Consider the following 23,515-nt stretch of genomic DNA (forward strand, 5'->3'; position numbering starts at 1 on the left):
ATTTAAAGCTGCTCAGAAAAGCCGGGGGTGGTGGCTCACGCTTGTAATCCCAGCACTTTGGGAGGCTGAGGTGGGTGGATCACCTGAGGTCAGGAGTTTGAGACCAGCCTGGTCAACGTGGTGAAACCCCATCTCTACTAAAAATATGCAACAGTTATCCAGGCGTGGTGGTACATGCCTGTAATCCCAGCTACTTGGGAGGCTGAGACAGGAGAATCGCTTGAACACAGGAGGCAGAGGTTGCTGTGAACCGAGATTGTGCCACGGCACTCCAGCCTGGGCAACAGAGTGAGACTCCGTCTCAAAAAAAAAAACAAAAAAAACTGCTCAGAAAAGAAATGGAAACCACTAGGATTGTGTGCAGGACACCTGGGTATGCCAACAGGTAATCCTTACAGTAGCTCAGTGGAATAGCTGTTACTGTTATCCGTCTGTTAGAAATTAAGCTCAGGGCTGGGCCTGGTGGCTCATGCCTATAATCCCAGCACTTTGGGAAGCCAAGGCGGGTGGATCACCTGAGGTCAGGAGTTTGAGACCAGCCTGGCCAACATGGTGAAACTCCATCTCTACTAAAAATACAAAAAAATTAGCTGGGCGTGGTGGCAGGCGCCTGTAGTACTGCTCCTTGGGAGTCTGAGGCAGGAGAATCACTTGAGTCCAGGAGATGGAGGTTGCAGTGAGCAGAGATCGTACCACTGCACTCCAGCCTGGGCGACAAAGCAAGACTCCATCTCAAAAAAAAAAAAAAAAGAAAGAAATTAAGCTGAGTCCTCGAGAGGTTAAGTTGATTTGTCCAAGGTCACAAAGATATGGAATAACAGAGCTATGATTTGAACCCAAGCAGCCTGACTGAATCCATCCTCCTCCCCTCTTCTGAGCCATCTCATCTTTGCTTTTTTTTTTTGAGACAGGGTCTCACTCTGTTGCCTAGGCTGGAGTGTAGTGGCGTGACTGCAACCTCTGCCTCCCAGGTTCAAGCGACTCTCCTGCCTCAGCCTCCCGAGTAGCTGGGTTTACAGGCATGTGCCACCATGCCTGGCCACATCTGGTCTTTGCTTCAGCAGCAGCTTCTCTCCTAGGCGCACAGACTGCTCCCTCCTCGAGTCACTTGGGTTCTGTCCACTTTCAGGGTTTCTCTCCATCTGGCTCTTGTCCTCTGTTTCTAGCTGCTTCTCATCCTCTCTGTCCTGTTAACCAGATCCTAGCCGGTTTATTTTAGCAAAATTACTCTTCATTCGGACATAGACCGTATTCACCATTTTCATCAACTTCTGTTTTCAGTCTTTAGCCACTCCCGGTTTCAGATCCCTTCTCTGCTTTTGGCTTTCATCTGTAACCATTGTCCCGTCCTTTTTGTGTCATTGCTCCTTATTTCCTAGTCATTGGAAATCAGCAAGCCACGGATGCCCCCAGATCTCCAGGACTCCAGATCTAAATACCAACAGGGTCTAAACTGTCCGGTTACAGCTTAATCCCAGGCAGGTCTGTGCAAGTCAAGGCACATGTGGATGGTGAGATCCAGACATGCCGTGGACCTTAGACAAAGAGCAAGCAGAGGTGACCTCGGGGTCAGGTGGTCCCTAGCTTCCAGAGGTGAGATGTCCGGGTGTTGCGCATGCTGTTCCTGCTGTGGGGAAAGCACCCTGTCTCCCCGATCTCCATTCCTACTGCCCAGAGTCACTTTCTGGGAAAAGGCTTTGCTGCTGCCGCTGCGTCTCCTGCTCCACTCTGTAAGTGCTCCTGCCTCTATGGTCCCACGGGAACTTGGGTCACCTTTCGTCATGGCACTCTTCACGCTGTGCTGTAAGGCTTACCTGTGTGCCCTTCCCATTAGACCAGGGGTGTCCAATCTTTTGGCTTTCCTGGGCCACACTGGAAGAAGAATTGTCTTGTGCCACACATAAAATACACAAACACTAACCATAGCTGATGAGCTTAAACAAAATAAAAATTGCGAAAAAAACCCCTCATGTTTATTTCTTTGAGATGGAGTTTTGCTCTTGTTACCCAGGCTGGAGTGCAATGGCGTGATCTCAGTTCAGCGCAACCTCTGCCTCCCAGGTTCAAGCGATTCTTCTGCTTCAGTCTCCCAAGTAGCTGGGATTACAGGCATGTGCCACACACTCAGCTAATTTTGTATTTTTAGTAGAGATGGGGTTTCTCCACGTTGGTCAGGCTGGTCTTGTACTCCCAGCCTCGGGTGATCCACCCTCATCAGCCTCCCAAAGTGCTGGGATTACAGGCGTGAGCCACTGTGCCTGGCCCTTCATAATGTTTTAAGAAACTCTACAAATTTGTGGGCCAGGCATGGTGGCTCACACCTGTAATCCCAGCACTTTAGGAGGCCGAACCAGGTGGATCAGTTGAGACCAGGAGTTCAAGACCAGCCTGGCCAACATGGCGAAATCCCGTCTCTACTGAAAATACAAAAATTAGTCAGGCATGGTGGCACATGCCTGTAATCCCAGCTACTCAGGAAGCTGAGGCAGGAGACTCTCTTGAACCTGGGAGGCGGAGGTTGCAGTTGGCCAAGATTGTATCACTACACTTCAGCCTGGGCAACAGAGCGAGACTCCATCTCAAAAAAACAAAACAAAATTAGCCGGGTGTGGTGGTGGGCGCCTGTAATCCCAGCTACTTGGGAGGCTGAGGCAGGAGAATCACTTGAACCTGGGAGGCGGAGGTTGCAGTGAGCTGAGATTGCACCACTGTACTCCAGCCTGGGTGACAGAGTGAGACCTTGTCTCAAAAAAAAAAGAAAGTTTACAAATTTGTGTTGGGGCACATTCAAAGCCATCCTGGGCCACGGGCCATGGGTTGGGCAAGCTTGCATTAGACAGTAGTTTTCCAAGGTAAGAATTGTTTTATCTATTCCTGAGATGGGCAGAGAGAGAGAGAGTAGATTTAATACATATTTCTTGACTGAATAGAAACTAACCATGGAAATTCTGGAAGGGATTTCTGAGGCTGTGGTAATCCAACAGTGGTCCAGGAAGCCGTGGCACTGGCATCACCTGGGAGCTTATTAGAAGTGCAAACTAGGGGCCAGGCACGGTGGCTCACACCTGTAATCCCAGCACTTTGGGAGGCCATTGCAGGTGAATCACCGGAGTTTGAGACCATCCTGGACAACGTGGTGACACCCTGTCTCTACTAAAACTACAAAAATTAGCCAAGCTTGGTGGTGCACACCTGTAATCCTAGCTACTCGGGAGGCTGAGGCAGGAGAATTGCTTGAACCCAGGAGGCGGAGGTTGCAGTGAGCTGAGATCGCGCCACTGCACTCTAGCCTGGGCCACAGAGCGAGACTCTGTCTCCAAAAAAAAAAAAAATTTAAATTAAATTAAAAAATGAAAAAGAAATGCAAACTCTCAGGCCTCACCCCAGGCCTTTTGAGTCAGAATCTGCAAGTACCAAGATCCCCTAGGGGATGTAGGTGATTTATTTGTACATTAAAGCTCGAGCAGCCTTGGACTGTTAGGAATGCTTCAGTTTCATGGAAGATGTGGGACTTTGGTGGTTCTTTGAGATAATAAAATTTGATCTTGGCAAAGCAGAATGCATCCTTTTTTTTTTTTTTTTTTTTTTTTTGAGAGGGAGTCTTGCTCTGTCACCCAGGCTGGAGTGCAGTGGTGTGATCTCGGCTCATTGCAACCTCCGCCTCCTGGGTTCAAGTGATTCTCCTGCCTCAGTCTCCTGAGCAGCTGGGACTACAGGCGCCTGCCACCATGCCCAGCTAATTTTTGCATTTTTAGTAGAGATGAGGTTTCACCATATTGGCCAGGCTGGTCTCTAACTCCTGACCTTGTGATCTGCCTGCCTCGGCCTCCCAAAATGCTAGGATTACAGGCGTGAGCCACCGTGCCTGGCCCCCACTTTTTTTTTTTTTTGAGACGGAGTCTTGCTCTGTCGCCCAGGCTGGAGTGCAGTGGCACGATCTTGGCTCACTGTAACCTCCACCTCCCAGGTTCAAGCAATTCTCCTGCCTCAGCCTCTTGAGTAGCTGGGACTACAGGCACCTGCCACCACACCCGGCTAATTTTTGTATTTTTAGTAGAGGTGGGGTTTCACCATACAGGCCGGGCTGGTCTCGAACTGCTGACCTTGTGATCCTCCTGCCTCGGCCTCCCAAAGTACTAGGATTACAGGCGTGAGCCACCACGCCCAGTATTTTTTTTTTTTTTTTTTTTTTTCTGAGACAGTGGCTGACTCTGTTGCCCAGGCTGGAGTGCAGTGGTGCAATCTTGGCTCATTGCAACTTCTGCATCCTAGGTTCAAGCGATTATCATGCCTTATCCTCTCAAGCAGCCAGGATTACAGGCGTGCATCACCACATCTGGCTAATTTTTGTATTTTTAGTAGAGATGGGATTTTGCCTTTTTGGCCAGGATGGCCTTGAATCCTGGCCTCAAGTGATCTGCCCCCCTTGACCTCCCAAAGTGCTGGTATTACAGGCGTAAGCCACTGTTCCTGGTCACAGAATGCATCCTTTATAGCGGAAAGGCAAGCAGGGATTAGCCTGACCAAAGTAGGAAGTCTAGGGTAAAGGAGGAATAAAACAGAGTGTGAGAGGATCCAGAAATTAGAGGGTCTTGACAGCCAGGCAGAAGAATTTGGCCTCGGTGCAGTAGGGGCCATTATGGATTCCTGAGCATAAGAGGAACATGATGGCAATGAGAACCGGGCAAAGATGTTCTCACTTAAACCTCTTTTTCTCCTCCCTTAGCCCTTCCTGTTCTCCAAGTTCCTTCCCTTCCCCTGAAGGACAGCCAGGAGCTGACAGCTTCACTTCTCTCAACTGGGTCCCAGGTGAGCTGGTGCCCCTTTGCCCTCAGAGAGGACCCATCCTGAACCTTCACCAAGAGTTCTGTTTCTTTAGCCAGTGACTAGGCCCATCTTGGGTTGGTACCTTCATTCCTTTGGCCTTTTTCCTTTCTGCCTAGTATTTCCCCATCCTCTTTGAGGCACAGTTCCTCCCCCTGTTTCTTTTCTTAATGAGCCCAGTTCTTCCCCTCACTCCAAATTTGGACATAGGGAATGAGAATTTAGTGGAGATCTCCTGTTTCAGAAGTTGGTGAAAATTGAAGAGGTGGCTGATGTGGCTGTATCCTTCATCCTGGAGGAATGGGGGCATTTGGACCAGTCCCAGAAGTCCCTTTATAGGGATGACAGGAAGGAGAACTATGGGAGTATTACTTCCATGGGTAAGGATTATTTCATCTGCATGGATTAGGACATGTTTATTTTGTTATCTTGTAAAGAGTATTTCTGGCACATCTTATAATGGCATTTATGTTTTATGTGCTATGACTTTGCTTTTTTTTTATTTTTTGTAAAAGAATAAATCAGCCTTCATTTTTTTTTCTTATTCAGCTTATTCTGATCATTTCCATCTTAATAAGAGTATGATTAAACACTGATAGTACTTGGGGGGACTGTTTTTGCAATCCAGCAGATGCTAACTTTTTACTGCTTTAAAATAAGAGTGGGTCGGCTGTGGTGGCTCACGCCTGTGATCCTAGCACTTTGGGAGGCCGAGGTGGGAGAATCACTTGAGTCCTTTGGACTTTAACAAATTTTTGGTAGTTACTATACTGTTTAATAGATTGGATAATTTTGCCAGGTGTGGTAGCTCATGCCTGTAATCCCAGCACTTCCGGAGGCTGAGGCGGGTGGATCACCTGAGGTCAGGAGTTCAAGACCAGCCTGGCCAACATGGTGAAACCCCATCACTACTACAAATACAAAAATCAGCCGGGCGTGGCCGTGGGCGCCTATAATCCCAGCTACTCGGAGGACTTCATTACCATTCTTAAGTCACTGATACCTATTTTATGATGTTCGCCTTGGCACCTACATTTTACCTGTCATATCGCTTCTTGAATTTTCTGGCCCTATTTCTAACTAAGTTATAATCCTGGAAGCTAATATTTAATTGTACTGTCTGGAGCAGTTATAAAAATCTCAGCACTCCTGCAAACATTTTGGAGATTATAGCTTTTAGCCTTTTTTTAGTAAATTCTTTTAGAAGAACCACTCTATCAGGCATACTGGAAGACTTCAGATGCAAACATACACGCTACAAAATATATTTATTTTATTATTTTATTTTTTTGAGATGGAGTCTCACTCTCTCTCCCAGGCTGGAGTACAATGGCGTGATCTCGGCTCCCTGCAACCTCTGCCTCCTGGTTTCGAGCAATTCTCCTGCCTCAGCCTCCTGAATAGCTGGGGTTACAGGCATGTGCCACCACACCCAGCTAATTTTTGTATTTTTAGTAGAGACAGGGTTTCACCACATTGGCCAGGCTGGTCTCAAACTCCTGACCTCGTGATCTGCCCAGCTTGGCCTCCCAAAGTGTTGGGATTAACAGGTGTGAGCCACCGTGCCCCGCCCACAATGCAAAATTTCTTTTGAAAAACATTATGTCAGTTTACATTGTTTAACCGTTTTAGTTCACTCACAAGCTTTTATTTAACAGGTATACAGCTGACTCTGCTCTTTTAAATTTTCAATTTTTAATTACTATTGATATTATTTATATTGATTTCCTTTTTTTGATTTATTTGTGCATGCCTTTGTTCATTAATCTATTGGGATCTTGGTAGTCTTTTTTTATTTTGATGTTTTAATTTTTGTGGAAAAAAATCAAATTTATGCTTTAAAATTATTGATTAAATCAATAATTTTATGATTATTGATTTTTCATGGGGCCTTTTATCTCAGTGAATTACTCATATAGTATAAATGTTATATTTAATGCAAAATTTAAAAATTCTTTTCTTTTTAAATTAATTTCCAATAGCTTGCTTGTTTATTTGAGCCTGTTACTCTTGCTTTATCTTTTTCAGTTACTTTATAGGTACCTAATGGATTTCAGAGTTTGAGGTTCTTGGCATAGTTCTCTCTATGGTATTCTCTAAGCAGTTTTAAATGTGTAGTTTCTGATGTTTTTCTCATTCTCTATCTCTTCATTATAACATCTGTATTTATCACTTCAATACACTATTCTACATTAATTACATGGCCAGTGGTTTCTGCCTCCTTTACTTCTCTCGGAAGGCCATGTTAGATTCTTTTCACATCTGCGGATTTCTATGAATAACAGCATCACCAAAGGTCAAAATCAAAGAAAGTACCCATCAGATTTGGAAGTGAGATTTTTACAACATAAGTCAATGAGTCTTGGAGGCAGCAGTTTCCGTGGAGTGGCAGAGGTGTTGAGGAACAAGAGATAGTTTCTTTGAAGATTGCAAAGGAGTGGAATTTGAAAAAGCTATCGTAGATGAATGTAAGGACTTTGTCTCTAAAGGGGAAGAGAGGCCTGGTCACTGAAAGAGTAATGGGTTGGATGGGTGGATTGTTTTTTGTTTCCCCCCCTTTTTTTTTTTTTTTTTTTTTTGAGACAGTGTCTCGCTCTGTTGCCCAGGGAGGAGTGCAGTGGTACGATCTTGGCTCACTGCAACCTCTGCCTCCCGGGTTCAAGCTATTCTCGCACCTCAGCCTCCCGAGTAGCTCCCGAGTAATTTTGGGATTACAGGCACCCTCCACCACAGCCGCCTAATTTTTCTGTTTTTAGTAGAGATGAGGTTTCACCACCTTGGCCAAGCTGGTCTCAAACTCCTGACCTCAGGTGATCCAACCACCTCGACCTTCCAAAGTGCTGGGATTACAGGCGTGAGCCACCATGCCTGGCTCGTATGTTTTGTTAATGGGAGAAATTTTCAGCATATTTAAATGCTTCTGGAGAAGAACTAGTAGAGTAGAATATGGAGGCAAGGAGGAGCAGACAGGCTGGGCGTGGTGTCTCATGCCTGTAATCCCAGCACTTTGGGAGGCTGAGGTGGGCAGATCACTTGAGGCCAGGAGTTTGAGACCAGCCTGGGCAACATGGCAAAAACCTGTCTCTACTAAAAATACAAAAATTATCCGGGCATGGTGGCACGCATCTGTACTCTCAGCTACTTAGGAGCTGAGGCAGGAGAATTGCTTGAATCCGGGAGGTGAAGGTTGCAGTGAGCTGAGATCATGCCATTGCACTCCAGCCTAGGTGACAATGTGAGACCCTATCTCAAAAAAAAAAAAAAAAAAATGGAGGGGCAGTTAGCTGATGTTGGGAGATCCCTGGAAAGCAGGAAGGTATGGTGAGATCTGGGGTACAGGAAGGAGGAAGGACTGACCTTGGCTCGAGAGACATGTCTCCATTGAGAGACAAGGGGAGGAGGAAGTGAGTAGGCTGCCTGCTGAACGCAGGAACTCATGCCTGTAATCTCAGCACTTTGGGAGGCCAAGGAAGGAGGATCACTTGAGGCCAGGAGTTCGAGACCAGCCTGGGCAACATAGTGAGACAAACCCTTACAAAATATACAAAAATTAGCTAGGCGTGGTGGTGCATGCCTGTAGAGGCTGAGGTGGGAGGATCGCTTCAACCAGGGAGTTAGAAGTAACAGTAAGCTGTGATTGTGCTGCTGTGTTCCAGCCTGGGTGACAGAGCAAGACCCAGTCTCAAATCAATCAACCAATCAATCAATCAATCAATCAATCAATGTGTGAGACCAGTAGATATGAATAAAAGAGAAAAAAAATACTATAGTAGCTGGGATTAGCTGCATAGTTAAATGAGGGAGGAAAAAACATAAAAAGTCTGGTTTTGTGATAGGGTTTTTTGTTTATATCCCTGTTTTTACTGTTTCAGTGTCTTTTTAGGAAGGTAAGTAAAAGTAGCTATATGGTAAATTAAAATTAAAATTGTCTTCATAGTTTAGGAATTATAACTTCTGACTATATCAAAAAAGGATTATGGTAGCTCCCTTAAAGGTCATTGTAAGGATTAACTATACCATAAAATTGTAAAGTACTTAGTGTAGTGCTGGACTCATAGCACTCAGCAAATGTTTAGCTCTTATTACTAATATAATACAGAAAACTCTCCTCACGAAAACATCTTGGGACATTCTTAATAGGCCATGATACTCCCTGGGTTTTTTTTTTTTTTTTTGGGACAGAGTCTCGCTCTGTCACCCAGACTGGAGTGCAGTGGTGTGATCTCAACTCACTGCAACCTCTGCCTCCTGGGATCAAGCGATTCTCGTGCCTCAGCCTCCTGAGTAGCTGGGATTACAGGTGTGTGCCACGACGCCTGGCTAATTTTTTTCGTATTTTTAGTAGAGACAGGTTTTCATCATGTTGGCCAGGCTGGTTTCAAACTCCTGACCTCAAGTGATCCGCCTACCTCGGCCTCCCACAGTGCTGGGATTACAGGCGTGAGCCACCACACCCGGCTGATAATTTTTGTATTTTTTGTAGAGACAGGGTTTCGCTGTGTTGGTCAGGCTGGTCTCGAACTCCTGGCCTCAAGTGAACCGCCCGCCTTGGCTTCCCAAAGTGCTGGGATTACAGGCATGAGCCACTGTGCCTGGCCAATACTCTATTTTTTGTTAACTACTGAAGATTTGTCTCTGCAAACCATATTAAAACATCAGTGTTTTGAGTAAAGTATCTTGCTGATACAGTTGAACAAAGGAACTAATTATAGCCACTGAAACATCCACGGTTCTATCAGTGACTGCTGAACATTAACCTAGCTCTTGAAAGTAGTAGGTTTTTCTCAGGATATAGAAAGAATGTCTTTTTTCCTTTAGATTAATTCATACCAAACTGAAATCCTTTGGGCATTGAGAAACCTAGAAAGATCACCTTTCTTTTCTAGGCTATGAATTCACAAGAAGAGGAAGGTGAAGATGGGGTTAGCTGCATAACCTGCTATCCAGTTTTATTAAGAATATTGCCCAGTCGTTACCGGGCGCGGTGGCTCATGTCTGTAATCCCAGCACTTTGGGAGGCCGAGGCAGGCAGATCACTAGGTCAGGAGTTCGAGACCACCTGGCCAATATGGTGACACCCTGTCTCTGCTAAAATTACAAAAATTAGCTGGGCGTGGTGATGTGCGCCTGTAGTCCCAGTGACTTGAGAGGCTGAGGCAGAAGAATCACTTGAACCCGGGAGGCAGAGGTTGCAGTCAGCCGAGATCGTACCACTGCACTCCAGCCTGGGTGGCAGAGTGAGACTCCGTCTCAAAAGAAAAAAAAAAGAATATTGCCCAGTCACGTTGGCTCACGTCTGTAATCCCAGCACTTTGGGAAGCTGAGATGGGAGGATCACTTGAGCTCAGGAGTTTGAAACCAGCATGGGCAACATAATGAGACCCTCATCTCTACAAAAATATAAAAATTAGCTGAGCATGGTGGTGTGCAACTGTAGTCCTAGCTACTTGGGAGGCTGAGGTGGGAGGATCGCTTGAGCCCAAGAGGTTGAGGATGCAGTGAGCCATGATTGCCCCACTGCACTCCAGCCTGGGTGACAGAGTGAGACCCTGTCTCAAAACACACACATAAACGCACGCTCGCACACACACGCGCGCGCGCGCGCACACACACGAGAACATTTAACATGATACAGGTATTTGTAAGTGCCACACTGAGAGGAGACCCTCTTCGTTCAGTGGAATGACTGATTTTCAGTCTCCTTCCTCTGAACATTTTTTGCCAGCTCTTCCTTCCCTAACCTCCCTCACTTTTCTGCTTGAATATTTTTCATCCCATCCCTGTACTGTAAAAGTCCCTTTACAGAATCATGGATCCCTAGCACATGTCAGTTTCTCTTCATTATCCTCTCATTTTATTTCTTCAAATTCAAGGAAAAGCTCATTTTTTAATTCTCCCTGTGATTTCAGGTTATGAGTCCAGGGACAATATGGAGCTCATAGTGAAGCAGATTTCTGATGACTCTGAATCACACTGGGTGGCGCCAGAACACACCGAAAGGAGCGTTCCTCAGGATCCAGACTTTGCAGAAGTCAGTGACCTTAAAGGCATGGTACAAAGGTGGCAGGTCAACCCCACTGTGGGGAAATCAAGGCAGAATCCTTCCCAGAAAAGGGATCTGGATGCAATCACAGACATCAGCCCTAAGCAAAGCACACATGGCGAGAGAGGGCACAGATGCAGCGATTGTGGCAAATTCTTCCTCCAAGCCTCAAACTTTATTCAGCATCGGCGCATCCACACTGGAGAAAAACCGTTTAAGTGCGGAGAATGTGGGAAGAGCTACAATCAGCGGGTGCACCTCACCCAGCACCAGCGTGTCCACACAGGGGAGAAACCCTACAAATGTCAGGTGTGCGGAAAGGCTTTCCGGGTGAGTTCCCACCTGGTTCAGCACCACAGTGTCCACAGCGGAGAGAGGCCCTACGGCTGCAATGAGTGTGGGAAGAACTTCGGTCGCCATTCGCATCTGATCGAACACCTAAAACGCCACTTCAGGGAGAAATCCCAGAGATGTACGTGTGAGGAGTTTATATCCGGGGGATAAATGGAGGCGAAAAGCAAAAGGTGTTTTATTAGTACGGTACAACAGGACAGATGGGTGGTGATACTGGGGGGGGTAGGAAGAGGCAAAGGTTATCGTTTATTTGGTTCTTATGTATTTATTTTTTGAGACAGTCTCGCTCTGTCGCCCAGGCTGGAGTGCAGTGGTGAGATCTCAGCTCACTGCAACTTCTGCCTCCCCGGTTCAAGCGATTCTCCTGCCTCAGCCTCCCAAGTAGCTGGGACAACAGGCGCGCACCAGCATGCCCGGGTAATTTTTGTGTTTTTAGTAGACACAGGGTTTCCCCATGTTGGCTAGGCTGGTTTTGAACTCCTGACCTCAGGCGATCTGCCTGCCTTGGCCTCCCAAAGTGCTGGGATTACAGGCATGAGCCACTGTGCTGGCTGTGCTCTCAGCTGTTAGTGGTTCCTTCTGGTAATTCTGTATTTTAAAATAAAACTATTATTAGTTGGCTCATCAATTTTAAATGTTATCTATTGACTTTCTATGGTAGTAAATGAGGATTTGGCTCTCTTATATGCTTTTCTCTCTTTCCCCTTTTCCCAATTTAGTTATTTTACTTATTTTAAAACAATAGCCTGGGTACAGTGGCTCACACCTGTAATCTCAGTGCTTTGGGAGGCGGCTGAGCTAGGAGGATTACTTGAGGCCAGGCATTCAAGACCACCCTGGGCAACATAGCAAGACCTTGTCTCTACAAAAAAATTTAAAAATTACCTGGGCATGGTGGCATGTGCCTGTAGTTGCAGCTCCTCGGAAGTCTGAGGTGGGAGGATCTCTTAGCCCAGAAGTTCAAGACTACAGTGAGCTATAAATGTGTCTGTGAATAGCCACTGCACTCCAGACTGGCCAACAGAGTGAGACTTCTCAAACAACAAACAAACACAAACCCAATAAAATAACAGTAGTACAGGAAGCTTGGAGAAAATAAAAAGAAAAAATAAATCACCCATAATCACATCACCCTAACTAATAGAACTGTTATTACTTAGTATGTTTCCTTTTTTTTTATAAGTCTGTTTCACGTAGTCGTACTCAGAATTAAATATTAAGCGTACACATTTTCCAGGGCTGTTCAGCCCTCCTTTTTATTTCTGACAGTCTGCCATTGTGTGGTGGCATTGTAATTTACTCAAGTGTTCCCAGTTGTTGAACTTCAATTTTTTTCTCTTTTGTCCCGATAACTGTTTATGCCTGTGACTTTTTCTTTTTTTCTTTTCTTTTCTTTTTTTGAGACGGAGTTTCACTCTTGTTGCCCAGGCTGGAGTGCAATGGCACGATCTCAGCTCACTGCAACCTCTGCCTCCCAGGTTCAAGCGATTCTCGTGCCTCAGCCTCCCGAGTAGCTGAGATTACAGGCATTTGCCACCATACCTGGCTAATTTTTTTTTGTATTTTTAGTAGAGACGGGGTTTCACTATATTGGCCAGGATGGTCTCAAACTCCTGACCTCAAGTGATCCACCCGCCTTGGCCTCCCAAAGTGCTGGGATTATAGGTGTGAGCCACCATGCCGGGCCAGTATTTTTAAACATCTGTTCAAATGACAGTAAATTTATCTGTGAATGAGATCGTCATAAACTGTGCTGTGAACTTAAAGGCCCTTACTAATATTCTTCAGACGATTCTAAGACCAGCCAAAATGTTTTTCTTTTTTTTTTTTTTTTAAATTCTGCCTTTGATGTTTACAGCCACGCTGCATCTTCCACCATGGCACAGAAGTCAGTAAAGTGTCTTTAAAGTTCTGGGTTGAGCTGAGCTATCCTCTCAGCTAGTGTTTTCCCGTTCTACTCGATGATTCCCTCATTTGGAAAATCCACCAATAGCGCTTTGGACTTGAAAAAGCAATCGCTTTAAAATAGTTATCTTTTGTTTTATACCTTTCCTGCAATTGTTTCTATGGCTAGTTTCCCAGTGAATACTCACTTGCCTTCCACATTTTTTTTGTGGGGCGGGGGCGTTTTTGTTTTTTGAGATAGGGTCTTGCTCTGTCACACAGGCTAGGGTAAAGTAGCGGGATCTCAGCTCACTGCAGCCTCCACTTCCTGGGCTGAACTAATCCTCCCACCTCAGCTTCCTGCATAGCTGGGACTACAAGTGTTCACCACCACACCCAGTTAATTTATGTATTTTTTGTAGAGAAGGGGTCTGGCTCTGTTGCCCAGGCTGGTCTTGAACTTCTAGGCTTAAACGATCCTCCAGCCTTGGCCTCCACAAGTGCTAGGAGTTACAGGTGTGAGCCACCATGCCTGGTCCTCCCTCATTTTTCTGGATCAAAGGGGGAATACATGTTTTGCACATCCAGCCATATTATTGAGAGTCTGTGTTGCTAGTTGCACAGGATCTGCAGTGACCAGAACAGAGATACAGTCTATGCTCTCATGCAGCCGATGGTCTGGTGGGGGTAGCAGATAGTAAAGGTGATGAGCATTCCCAAAGGAGAAGGATGACATGCCGGGGGAGGAAAACTGAGGCTAGAATGTTGGCTAAGGGTGAAGGGGGCAGGGATTGCTATATCACCCACCCTCTGACAATGCTTCTTGTTGGCTCATTTTGCCTTATTTCCTGACTCCTAGTCAGATATTCCCTGACTGCATACCCTCTTCACTCTCATTCTTCCAGTTTTTGTCAGTTCTCACCACCCAGTTATGTATTTGTTTTTTGTTTTTCTTTTTTGAGATGGAGTCTCACTCTGTCACCCAGGCTGGAGTGCAGTGATGTGATCTCAACTCACTGCAGCTTCTGCCTCCTGGGTTCAGGCGATTCTTCTGCCTCAGCCTCCCGAGTAGCTGGGACTACAGGCACCTACCACCATCCCTTGCTAATTTTTGTATGTTTAGTAGAGATGAGGTTTTACCATGTTGGTCAGGCTGGTCTTGAACTCCTGACCTCAGGTGATCCACCTGCCTCAGCCTCCCAAAGTGCTGGGATTATAGGCACGAGTCACCACACCCAGCCTGCTACACTTTCTTTATCAACTCATTGCTCAACGGGCACTTAGATTGGTTCCATATCTTTGCAGTTGTGAATTGTGCTGCAGAAGACAGACGCTTACAGTCTTTTTGGTATATTGTCTTTTCCTTTGTGTAGATATACCCAGTTGTGGAATTGCTGGATCAAATGGCAGATCTACTTCTGGTTCTTGAAGAAGTCTCCATACTGTTATCCATAGAAGTTGTATTAATTTATCTCTCACCAGCAATGTATAAGCGTTCCCTTTTCACCACATCCATGCCAACATCTATTGTTTTTTGACTTCTTTGTTTTTTTTGAGATGGAGTCTCGCTGTGTTGCCCAGGCTGGAGTGCAGTGGCGCAATCTTGGCTCACTGCAACCTCTGCCTCTTGGGTTCAAGCAATTCTCTGCCTCAGCCTCTGGAGTAGCTGTGATTACAGGGCACCCACCACCATGCCCAGCTAATTTTTGTATTTTTAGTAGAGATGGGGTTTCACTGTCTTGGTCAGGCTGGTCTTGAATTCCTGACCTCGTGATCCACCCACCTCGGCTTCCCAAAGTTCTGGGATTACAGGCGTGAGCCACCTGCACCCGGCCTTTTTTTTTTTTTTTTTTTTTTTTGAGATGGAGTCTCGCTGTTGCCCAGGCTGGAGTGCAATGGCGCAGTCTCGGCTCACTGCAACTTCTGCCTCCTGGGTTCAAGCGATTCTCCTGCCTCAGCCTCCTGAGTAGCTGGGATTACAGGCGCCCGCCACCATGCCCAGCTAATTTTTGTATTTTTAGTAGAGATGGGGGTTTCACCATGTTGGCCAGGCTGGTTTCGAACTCCTGACCTCAGGTGATCTGCCCGCCTCGGCCTCCCATAGTGCTGGGATTACAGGTGTGAGCCACCACGCCCGGCCTTTTGACTTCTTAATAATGGCCATTCTTGCAGGAGTAAGGCAGTACCTTACTGTGGCTTTAATTTGCACCTTCCTGATGATTAGTGATGTTCAGCATTTTTTTCATGTTTGTTGGTCATTTGTATATATTATTTTGAGAACTGTCTCCATGTCATTTGCCTACTTTTTGATGGGATTTTTTTTTTCTTGTTGACTTGTTAGAGTTACTTGTAGATTCTGGATATTAGTCCTTTGTCTGATGCATAGTTTGCAAATATTTTCTGCCATCCTGTGGATGAGTCTTGCTCTTTTCGTCAGAAAATTCCAAAAGTTTGTTGTTTACATTCCTGTTGGCATCAAGTACACACACACATCCACCTCTGTTACTCCCGTTACATCATAGTTTCATCTGATGAACATTTTTTATGACAGTTTATTTTTCCTTTATAAAAGAACTGATGGGCCAGGCACGGTAGCTTAAACCTGTAATCCCAGCACTTTGGGAGGCTGAGGCGGGTGGATCACCCAAAGTCAGGAGTTTGAGACCAGCCTGGCCAACATGGCAAAACCCCATCTCTACTAAACATACAAAAATTAGCTGGGTGTGGTCATGCACGCCTGTAGTCTCAGCTACTTGGGAGGCTGAGGCAGGAGAATCACTTGAACCCAGGAGGCAGAGGTTGCAGTGAGCCGAGATCGCATCATTGCACTCTAGCCTGGGCGACAGAGCAAGACCCCATCTCAAAAAAAAAAAAGAACTGATCACATTTTCACTTGCTCTTTATTTTTTTTAGGCAGTGACAAAAGAAGTAAGAACACAAAATTAAGTGTTAAGAAGAAAATTTCAGAATATTCGGAAGCAGACATGGAACTATCTGGAAAAACCCAAAGAAATGTTTCTCAAGTTCAAGATTTTGGTGAAGGCTGTGAGTTTCAAGGCAAGCTGGATAGAAAGCAGGGAATTCCCATGAAAGAGATTCTAGGACAACCGTCTTCAAAAAGGATGAACTACAGTGAAGTCCCATATGTCCACAAAAAATCCTCCACTGGAGAGAGACCACATAAATGTAACGAGTGTGGGAAAAGCTTCATTCAGAGTGCACATCTTATTCAACATCAAAGAATACACACTGGGGAGAAACCATTCAGGTGTGAGGAATGTGGGAAAAGCTACAACCAACGTGTGCACCTAACTCAGCATCAGCGCGTCCACACAGGTGAGAAGCCCTACACCTGTCCCTTATGTGGGAAAGCCTTCAGAGTGAGGTCCCACCTTGTTCAGCATCAGAGCGTGCACAGTGGGGAGAGACCCTTCAAGTGTAACGAATGTGGGAAAGGCTTTGGGAGGCGTTCCCACCTGGCTGGACATCTTCGACTCCACTCCCGAGAGAAATCCCATCAGTGTCGTGAATGTGGGGAAATCTTTTTTCAGTACGTTAGCCTAATTGAACATCAGGTGCTCCACATGGGTCAGAAAAATGAAAAAAATGGCATCTGTGAGGAAGCATATAGTTGGAACTTGACAGTGATTGAAGACAAGAAGATTGAGTTACAAGAGCAGCCTTATCAGTGTGATATCTGTGGAAAAGCCTTTGGTTATAGCTCAGACCTCATTCAGCATTACAGAACTCATACAGCAGAGAAGCCCTATCAATGTGATATATGTAGAGAAAATGTTGGCCAGTGTTCCCACACCAAACAACATCAAAAAATCTACTCCAGCACAAAATCCCATCAATGTCATGAATGTGGCAGAGGCTTCACTCTGAAGTCACATCTTAATCAACATCAGAGAATCCATACTGGTGAGAAACCTTTTCAATGTAAAGAATGTGGAATGAATTTCAGCTGGAGTTGTAGCCTCTTTAAACACCTGAGAAGCCATGAGAGGACAGATCCCATAAATACCTTAAGTGTAGAGGGGTCTCTGTTGTAGAATAGCTCTTAATTTTAGAGAAGCCTTCCTGGAGGGAAACCATACTCCTATAATGAGCAAAGTAACAACTTCAAGCATTTTTCCAGCGTTACCATCAAACTCACAAATAGGTTGAAATCCTTTAGTTAGAACTCAGCCTTTAGGAACACCGGAGAACCCACAATAGTAGAAATCTTTTCGTGTTCCCCATTGAGAAATGCTTTAGTTAGCATCTTCATGCTTGGGAATCTAGACAAGAAGAGAATCCATGGATGGACATGGTCGAGGAATTCGGAAAGCCTGCAGTTGACATTCAGTCTTCACTTGAAACTCAAAACTGACACTAGGAACAGCTTCACGAGTTCAGTAGAAGTAAGCTTTATTTGTAGCTTCTGCCTTGTTTGACGGCGTATCTATTCAGGGAAGCGCACAGTAAAAGAATTCTTTAGCATGATGTCTGTTTAGGTACCTCAGCAATGAACCTTTTCTAGAAATTATTATTCCAACCACTAGAATACCCTAGTCACTATTCCCACTTTGAGCATTAATCCCTTTGAAAAGAAATGGACTTAAAGTATCTCTGTTTTGGCAAAATTCAGGTTCAGGGGCTGGATGGTATGTGTTTCTGCTGCCTTATTCAATCCACCACTTCTCTGTGAAACACTCTACCTTGTTTTTGGTTTGATTCTACTGATGTCAGGGTTTAGCCGGTAGAAGGAGGAGTTCAGTTTGTCAATTCAGGAGAAACTGTGCTGGTCAGTCACATCTTACAGCAAAGGGAGAGGGACCTTAGGGGAACAGAGAAGACAGGCAAAGCTGTGGACTGTTTGATCTTGTATTACCCACAGGAATGAGGGCAGCTAAACCCATAGAAGGAATTGGACCAAGGTGAATTATGAGTCCTGGTCCCAGCAGTATGTGTGCTGACTTCTGGGTGCCCCAGAAATAGACCTCTCCTGTAGAGTGGTGATATACAGAATGAGTTTCAGTTTGCATTGCAGCTGGGATTGAAAGTAATCAGTCATGAGCAGGCAGGCAGGAGGTCCTGTTAGCCCTGCCTTCCAGGAAGGTTGGGGTGGGAGTTTTGAGTGGGAAAGAGGATGACATGCGTGAGAGAGTTCTCCTGAGCCTGTTTGCTAGGGAGAGTGAGTGAGTGCTCTTGGGCACTGCTCAGGCCCTGTTTCTGCTGACTTGCCTGGCTTACAATAAATGCCCAATAAATATTTGTTGACCGTATGTGTTGTACACTGTGGTGCCCTGTCCAGTCCCCTCTACCAAGCTGAGACCCCCATCCCCAGCTGCTCTGAGTTTGGGCTGCAAGTGCTCACAGCTCTTGTTCTCCAGAAACTGGAGAATTGCCCTCAGGAGATGAGAGCCATCTCACCTCACCCAGGAGTCACTTCCTCTCTACACCCCAACACCTGGTTCATTTGATTAAAGCGGAGAAAACTCCAGGGTGCTATGACTGCTCTGGCACCCTTGGATCAGGCCAAGCTAGACTTTTTCTGAGCCTTCATCCGTGCTAAGCTCTCTCCCTTCTCTATCCTGTTTCATTCCCTCCCTCAAAGGCGTTTCCCAAATAAATCACACTGTCAATCACATGGTTCTGAATCCCTGTCTCAGGCTCTGCTTTAGAGAACCTGATCTAAGACATTTGGTGCCACAAGTGGTCCTAGGAAGCTGCTGTGAGAGTGGATTGTGGAGTTGGTCACTTGCCAGGAGGGAGTGAAGACCCGCATCACTGTTAATAGTCCTGGCATGTGGTACCTGTCCAGTCACTAAGTCATTCACTTGTGGGGAACTGGGATGAGATACAGGTGGAAAGCGATCTATTGACTTGTAGAGGTTTGGGACAAACAGGAAAATAAAGATTATGGAATTGGGTGGCTCTTGCTGAAAGTCACTGAATCCTTGAAGAGAAGAAAATGACAGGGCAAATAACCACCAATTTAATGCCAAGTGTGTGTCAGAGGACCTTCTTGGTAGCTTTTTAATTTTTTTATAGACAGGGTCTTGCTCTGCTGCCCAGGCTAGAGTGCAGTGGTGCAATCACAGCTCACTGCAGCCTTGACCTCCTGGGCTCAAGTGGTCTAGCCACCTCAGCCTCCTGAATAGCTGGGACTACAGGCACATGCCACCATGAGTGGCTAATTTTTAAAAAACATACTTTAGCTGGGCGCGGTGGCTCATGCCTATAAACCCAGCACTTTGGGAGGCTGAGGCGGGCAGATCACGAGGTCAAGAGATCGAGACCATCCTGGCCAACCAACATGGTGAAACCCGGTCTCTACTTAAAATACAAAAATTAGCTGGGCATAGTGGCGCATGCCTATAGTCCCAGCTACTCCAGAGGCTGAGGCAGGAGAATCGCTTAAACCCGGGAGGCAGAGGTTGCAGTGAGCTGAGATCACGCCACTGCACTCTAGCCCAGTTGACAGAGCGACACTGTCTCAAAAAAAAAAAAAAAAGAAAAAATATTTTTTCTGGAGAGATGGTATCTCCCTATGCTGCCCAGAGTGGTCTCGAACTCCTGGGCTCAAGTGATCCTCCAGCCTTGGCCTCCCAAATGTTGGGATTACAGGCATGAGCTACTGCACCTGGCCTTGGAGTGATTCTTGAAAGCTTAGAAAAGTCAGTGGCCCACATTAAATGACGTAGAGATGACAAAACCATGGCAGACTTAACAAAGGGATCCAAAGATTCATACATACACAAACTAGGATGGAACTAGAAGATAAGACCAAGCAACCCACCTTCAGTTATGTTCCTTAGGAGGGTCTGGAGAGCATTCTGTTTACCAAGGTTCCAAGGAATGCCCTGGTTGGGGGGCCATCAGCATCACTGAGAAGCTTGGTAGTGGCTATCCTGGTTTGCAGGGGCTGGTTATATAACATCACCCCAGACCATTCACATTACAGCCAGAGGTGCAGCAGTGGGCATGTGGCCATGGGGACCATTGTTTGTTTTTTGAGACAGGGTCTCGCTTTGTCACCCAGGCTGGAGTGGAGTGGCATGATTACAGCTCACTGCAGCCTCAACTTCCCGGGTGCCAGTGATCCTCCCACCTCAGCCTCCCAAGTAGCTGGGACCAGAGGCATGTGCCACCATACGTGGTTCATTTTTGTATTTTTGGTAGAGACAGGGTTTTGCCATGTTGCCTGGACTGGTCTCAAACTCCTGAGCTCAAGCAGTTCACCCGTCTCAGCCTCCCAAAGTGCTGGCATTACAGACATGGGCCACAGCACCAGGCTATTTATTTTCTATTTTTGGTAGAGATGGGGTCTCACTATGTTGCCCAGGCTGGTCTTGAACTCCTGGGATCAAGGAATACTCCTGTCTCTGCCTCCTAAAAATGTTGGGATTATAGGCATGAGCCATCATGCTTGGTTCATACACTCTTTAAACCAACAGCCATTAAAAGGTGCTGTCTTTAATAGGCAGAATAAGGCCAGGCACTGTGGCTCATGCCTGTAATCCCAGCATCTTGAGAGGCCAAGGCAGGAGGATTGCTTGAGCCCAGGAATTCAAGATCAGCCTGGGCAACATAGTGAGATCCTCCCTACTCTGCCAGTGCCCCACCGTCTACAAAAAATAAAATAAATTAGTTGGGTGTGATGCTGCACGCATCTGGACCTAGTTACTTGGGAAGCTGAGGTGGGAGGATCACTTGAGCCCAGGAATTAAAGGCTGCAGTGAGCTATGATCACACCACTGCATGCTAGCCTGAGCAACAGAGCAAGACCCTATTGCAAAATAAATAAATAAATAAATGAAATAATGGAATAGTGTTTCAGAATTCTTCTGCGGCATTGTGCCCAGTCTCTTTAAAACATTGGGGTGGGCCAGGCACAGTGGCTCATGCCTGTAATCGCAGCACTTTGGGAGGCCGAGGCATGTGGATCACTTGAGGTCGAGAGTGAGGACCATCAGTCTTGAACTGATGAAAAAAAAAAAGAAGATGAGGTCTTACTGGGATGGGATGAGCCCCTAATCCAAAGTGACTGGTGTCCTTATGAGAAGCTGACTGTGTGGCCAACGTGGTGAAACTCCATCCCTACTAAAAATACAAAAAATTAGCTGGGTGTAGTGGCAGGCGCCTGTATTACCAGCTAATCAAGAGGGTGAGGTGGAAGGATCGCTTGAACCTGGCAGGTGGAGGTTGCAGTGAGTCGAGATCATGCCACTGCACTCCAGCCGGGGCGACAGAGTAAGACTCTGTCAAAAAAAAAAAAAAAAAAAGGAAAGAGAAAGAAAAATAAGAAAAAAAAAACCATTGGGGTGAAGGTGAAAGCAAAGACTTTCAACAGGAATTTTTGCCTCCTTAAAAATGAAGTCCTACTTTACTTCAAGTTTGGCTTGAAGCCAAACTATGCCCCTTCTTACCATGTTTCGTATAAATTCATATTGGCCGTCCCTTATCAGGATACTAGCCTCTTTTTGACAACTCTTTCAGATCTGTTTGGTGTGATTAGATAGGTGCAAATTACAAGTTGTCATAAACTGTGTTCTCCACTTCTCCCCAGCCAGAAGGAATTATTGAAGTCCCAGCCCCTAGTACCTCAGAATGTGACCTTATTGGAGATAGAACCATAGCAGATATAATTAGTTAAGACAAGGTCTCGGTCGGGCATGGTGGCTCATACCTGTAATCCCAGCACTTTGGGAGGCCGAGGCAGGTGGATCACTTGAGTTCAGGAGTTCAAGACCAGCCTGGCCAATATGGTGAAACCGCGACTCTACTAAAAATACAAAACTTAGCTGGGCGTGGCGGGCGCCTGTAATCCCAGCTACTCTGGAGGCTGAGGCAGGGAGAATCGCTTGAACCCGGGAGGCGGAGGTTGCAGTGAGCTGAGATTGCGCCACTGCACTCCAGCCTGGGCAACAGAGTGAGATTCTGTCACAAAAAAAAAAAAAAAAAAAAAAGAGACAAGATCTTACTGGGATGGGATGAGCCCCTAATCCAGTGACTGATGTCCTTATGAGAAGCTGACTGTGTGGACACAGGCACACAAGAGAGAAGGTCACGTGATGGCAAGGGCAGAGACTGGGGTTATGCAGCTGCAAGTCAAGGAATGCCAAAGATTGCCAGCAAACCACCAGAAGCTATGAAGAGCCAAGGTTTCCCTTGCAAGTTTCAGGGGGAGCATAGACCTGCTGACACCTTAGTTTCTGACTTCTAAACTCCAGTACTGAGAGACAATACATTTTTATTGTTTTAAACCACCCAGTTTGTGGTACTTTGTTACAGCAGACCTGGGAAATGAATGCACAAGTGTATTCTCCTTTGTGAATATTAGCAAATTAAGGATTTTTTTTTTTTTTTTTTGAGGTGGAGTCTTACTCTCTCGCCCAGGCTGGAGTGCAGTGGCGCGATCTCGGCTCACTGCAACCTCTGCCTCCTGAGTTCAAGCGATTCTCCTGCCTCAGCCTCCTAAGTAGCTGGTATTGAAGAGCCAGCCGCACAGCTGTGTGTGGGAGCCACCTGACTAAGCAGCCGAGACAAGGTGGACAGTGTAAGAGAACTAGTGTAAGTGAGCTGCTGATGAGAGCTGCTAAATAAAACTACATTTCACCTGCCTACGGCCCCCTGAGTGTTTTCAGCTATCTGCTCATCCACTCACTCCCTTTGGACCTCAGCATGAGTTGGAACCTGACCCTGGGCATGACAGTTGGCGTAGTCGTGAACCTGACACCGATGGAACAGTATAGCTCTAAGGCGATCAATTGGAATATGAAACAGTTAATTTTTACATTGAGTTATTTCCATTTGTTAAAAGTGAAAAAGGGGGAAATGATTAAAATCTGCTTTTTTTGTTGTTGTTGTTAAGACAGAGTCTCACACTGTCACCCAGGCTGGAGTGCAATGGTGTGACTATGGTTCACTATACCCTTGACTTCCTGGGCTCAAGTGATCCTCCCACCTAGACCTCCTGAGCAGCAGGGACTACAGGTGCTCACCATCATTCTTGGCGCTCACCATCATTTTTAATTTTTTTGTGTGAGGAGACGGGCTCTCACATGTTGCCCTGGCTGGTCTCTTAACTCCTGACCTCAAGCAATCCTTCCACCTCAGCCTCCTGAGTAGCTGGGTCCATAGGCACACACCATCGTGCCTGGCTGATTTTTGCATTTTCATAGAGATAGGGTTTTGCCATGTTGCCTAGGCTCATCTCAAACTCCTGGGCAACAGATCAAGCGATCCTCTGACTTCAGCCCACTTTGGCCTCCCAAAGTGTTGGGACTACAGGCATGAGCTGTTACACCTGGCCCTGCTGTCTCTTTAGGAAGAAAAACCCATAAGAACATTAAAGACTTCCTAAAGCAATTGGTCTTAACATTTTGGGGATAAGGTAGCCTTCTTAGAATCTGTTGAAAT

The 23,515-nt window shown here is 46.0% G+C and overlaps 1 protein-coding gene across 18 annotated transcripts in view; it reads left to right on the top strand.

Moving 5' to 3' along the window:
- Nucleotides 1-23,120, top strand: part of ZKSCAN5 (zinc finger with KRAB and SCAN domains 5) — a 34,487-nt gene extending 11,367 nt beyond the window's left edge. For 5 of the 18 annotated variants that reach the window (XM_008968708.5, XM_003815717.7, XM_063605976.1 and 2 more), the window contains 4 exons: nt 4,727-4,809; nt 5,069-5,204; nt 10,734-11,339; nt 16,019-19,590. In XM_008968708.5, coding sequence (XP_008966956.3) covers nt 4,727-4,809; nt 5,069-5,204; nt 10,734-11,339; nt 16,019-17,160 — 1,967 coding nt within the window. In that variant the 3' untranslated portion in view covers nt 17,161-19,590. Of the gene's footprint in view, nt 1-4,726; nt 4,810-5,068; nt 5,205-10,733; nt 11,340-16,018; nt 19,591-22,468 lie in introns of those variants that run through there. The other 13 variants (XM_063605977.1, XM_055115162.3, XM_055115161.3 and 10 more) reach the window with 5 other exon arrangements.
- Nucleotides 23,121-23,515: the final 395 nt, after the last annotated feature.

Source organism: Pan paniscus, chromosome 6 (assembly GCF_029289425.2).
Source record: "Pan paniscus chromosome 6, NHGRI_mPanPan1-v2.0_pri, whole genome shotgun sequence".
NCBI lineage: Eukaryota > Metazoa > Chordata > Mammalia > Primates > Hominidae > Pan > Pan paniscus.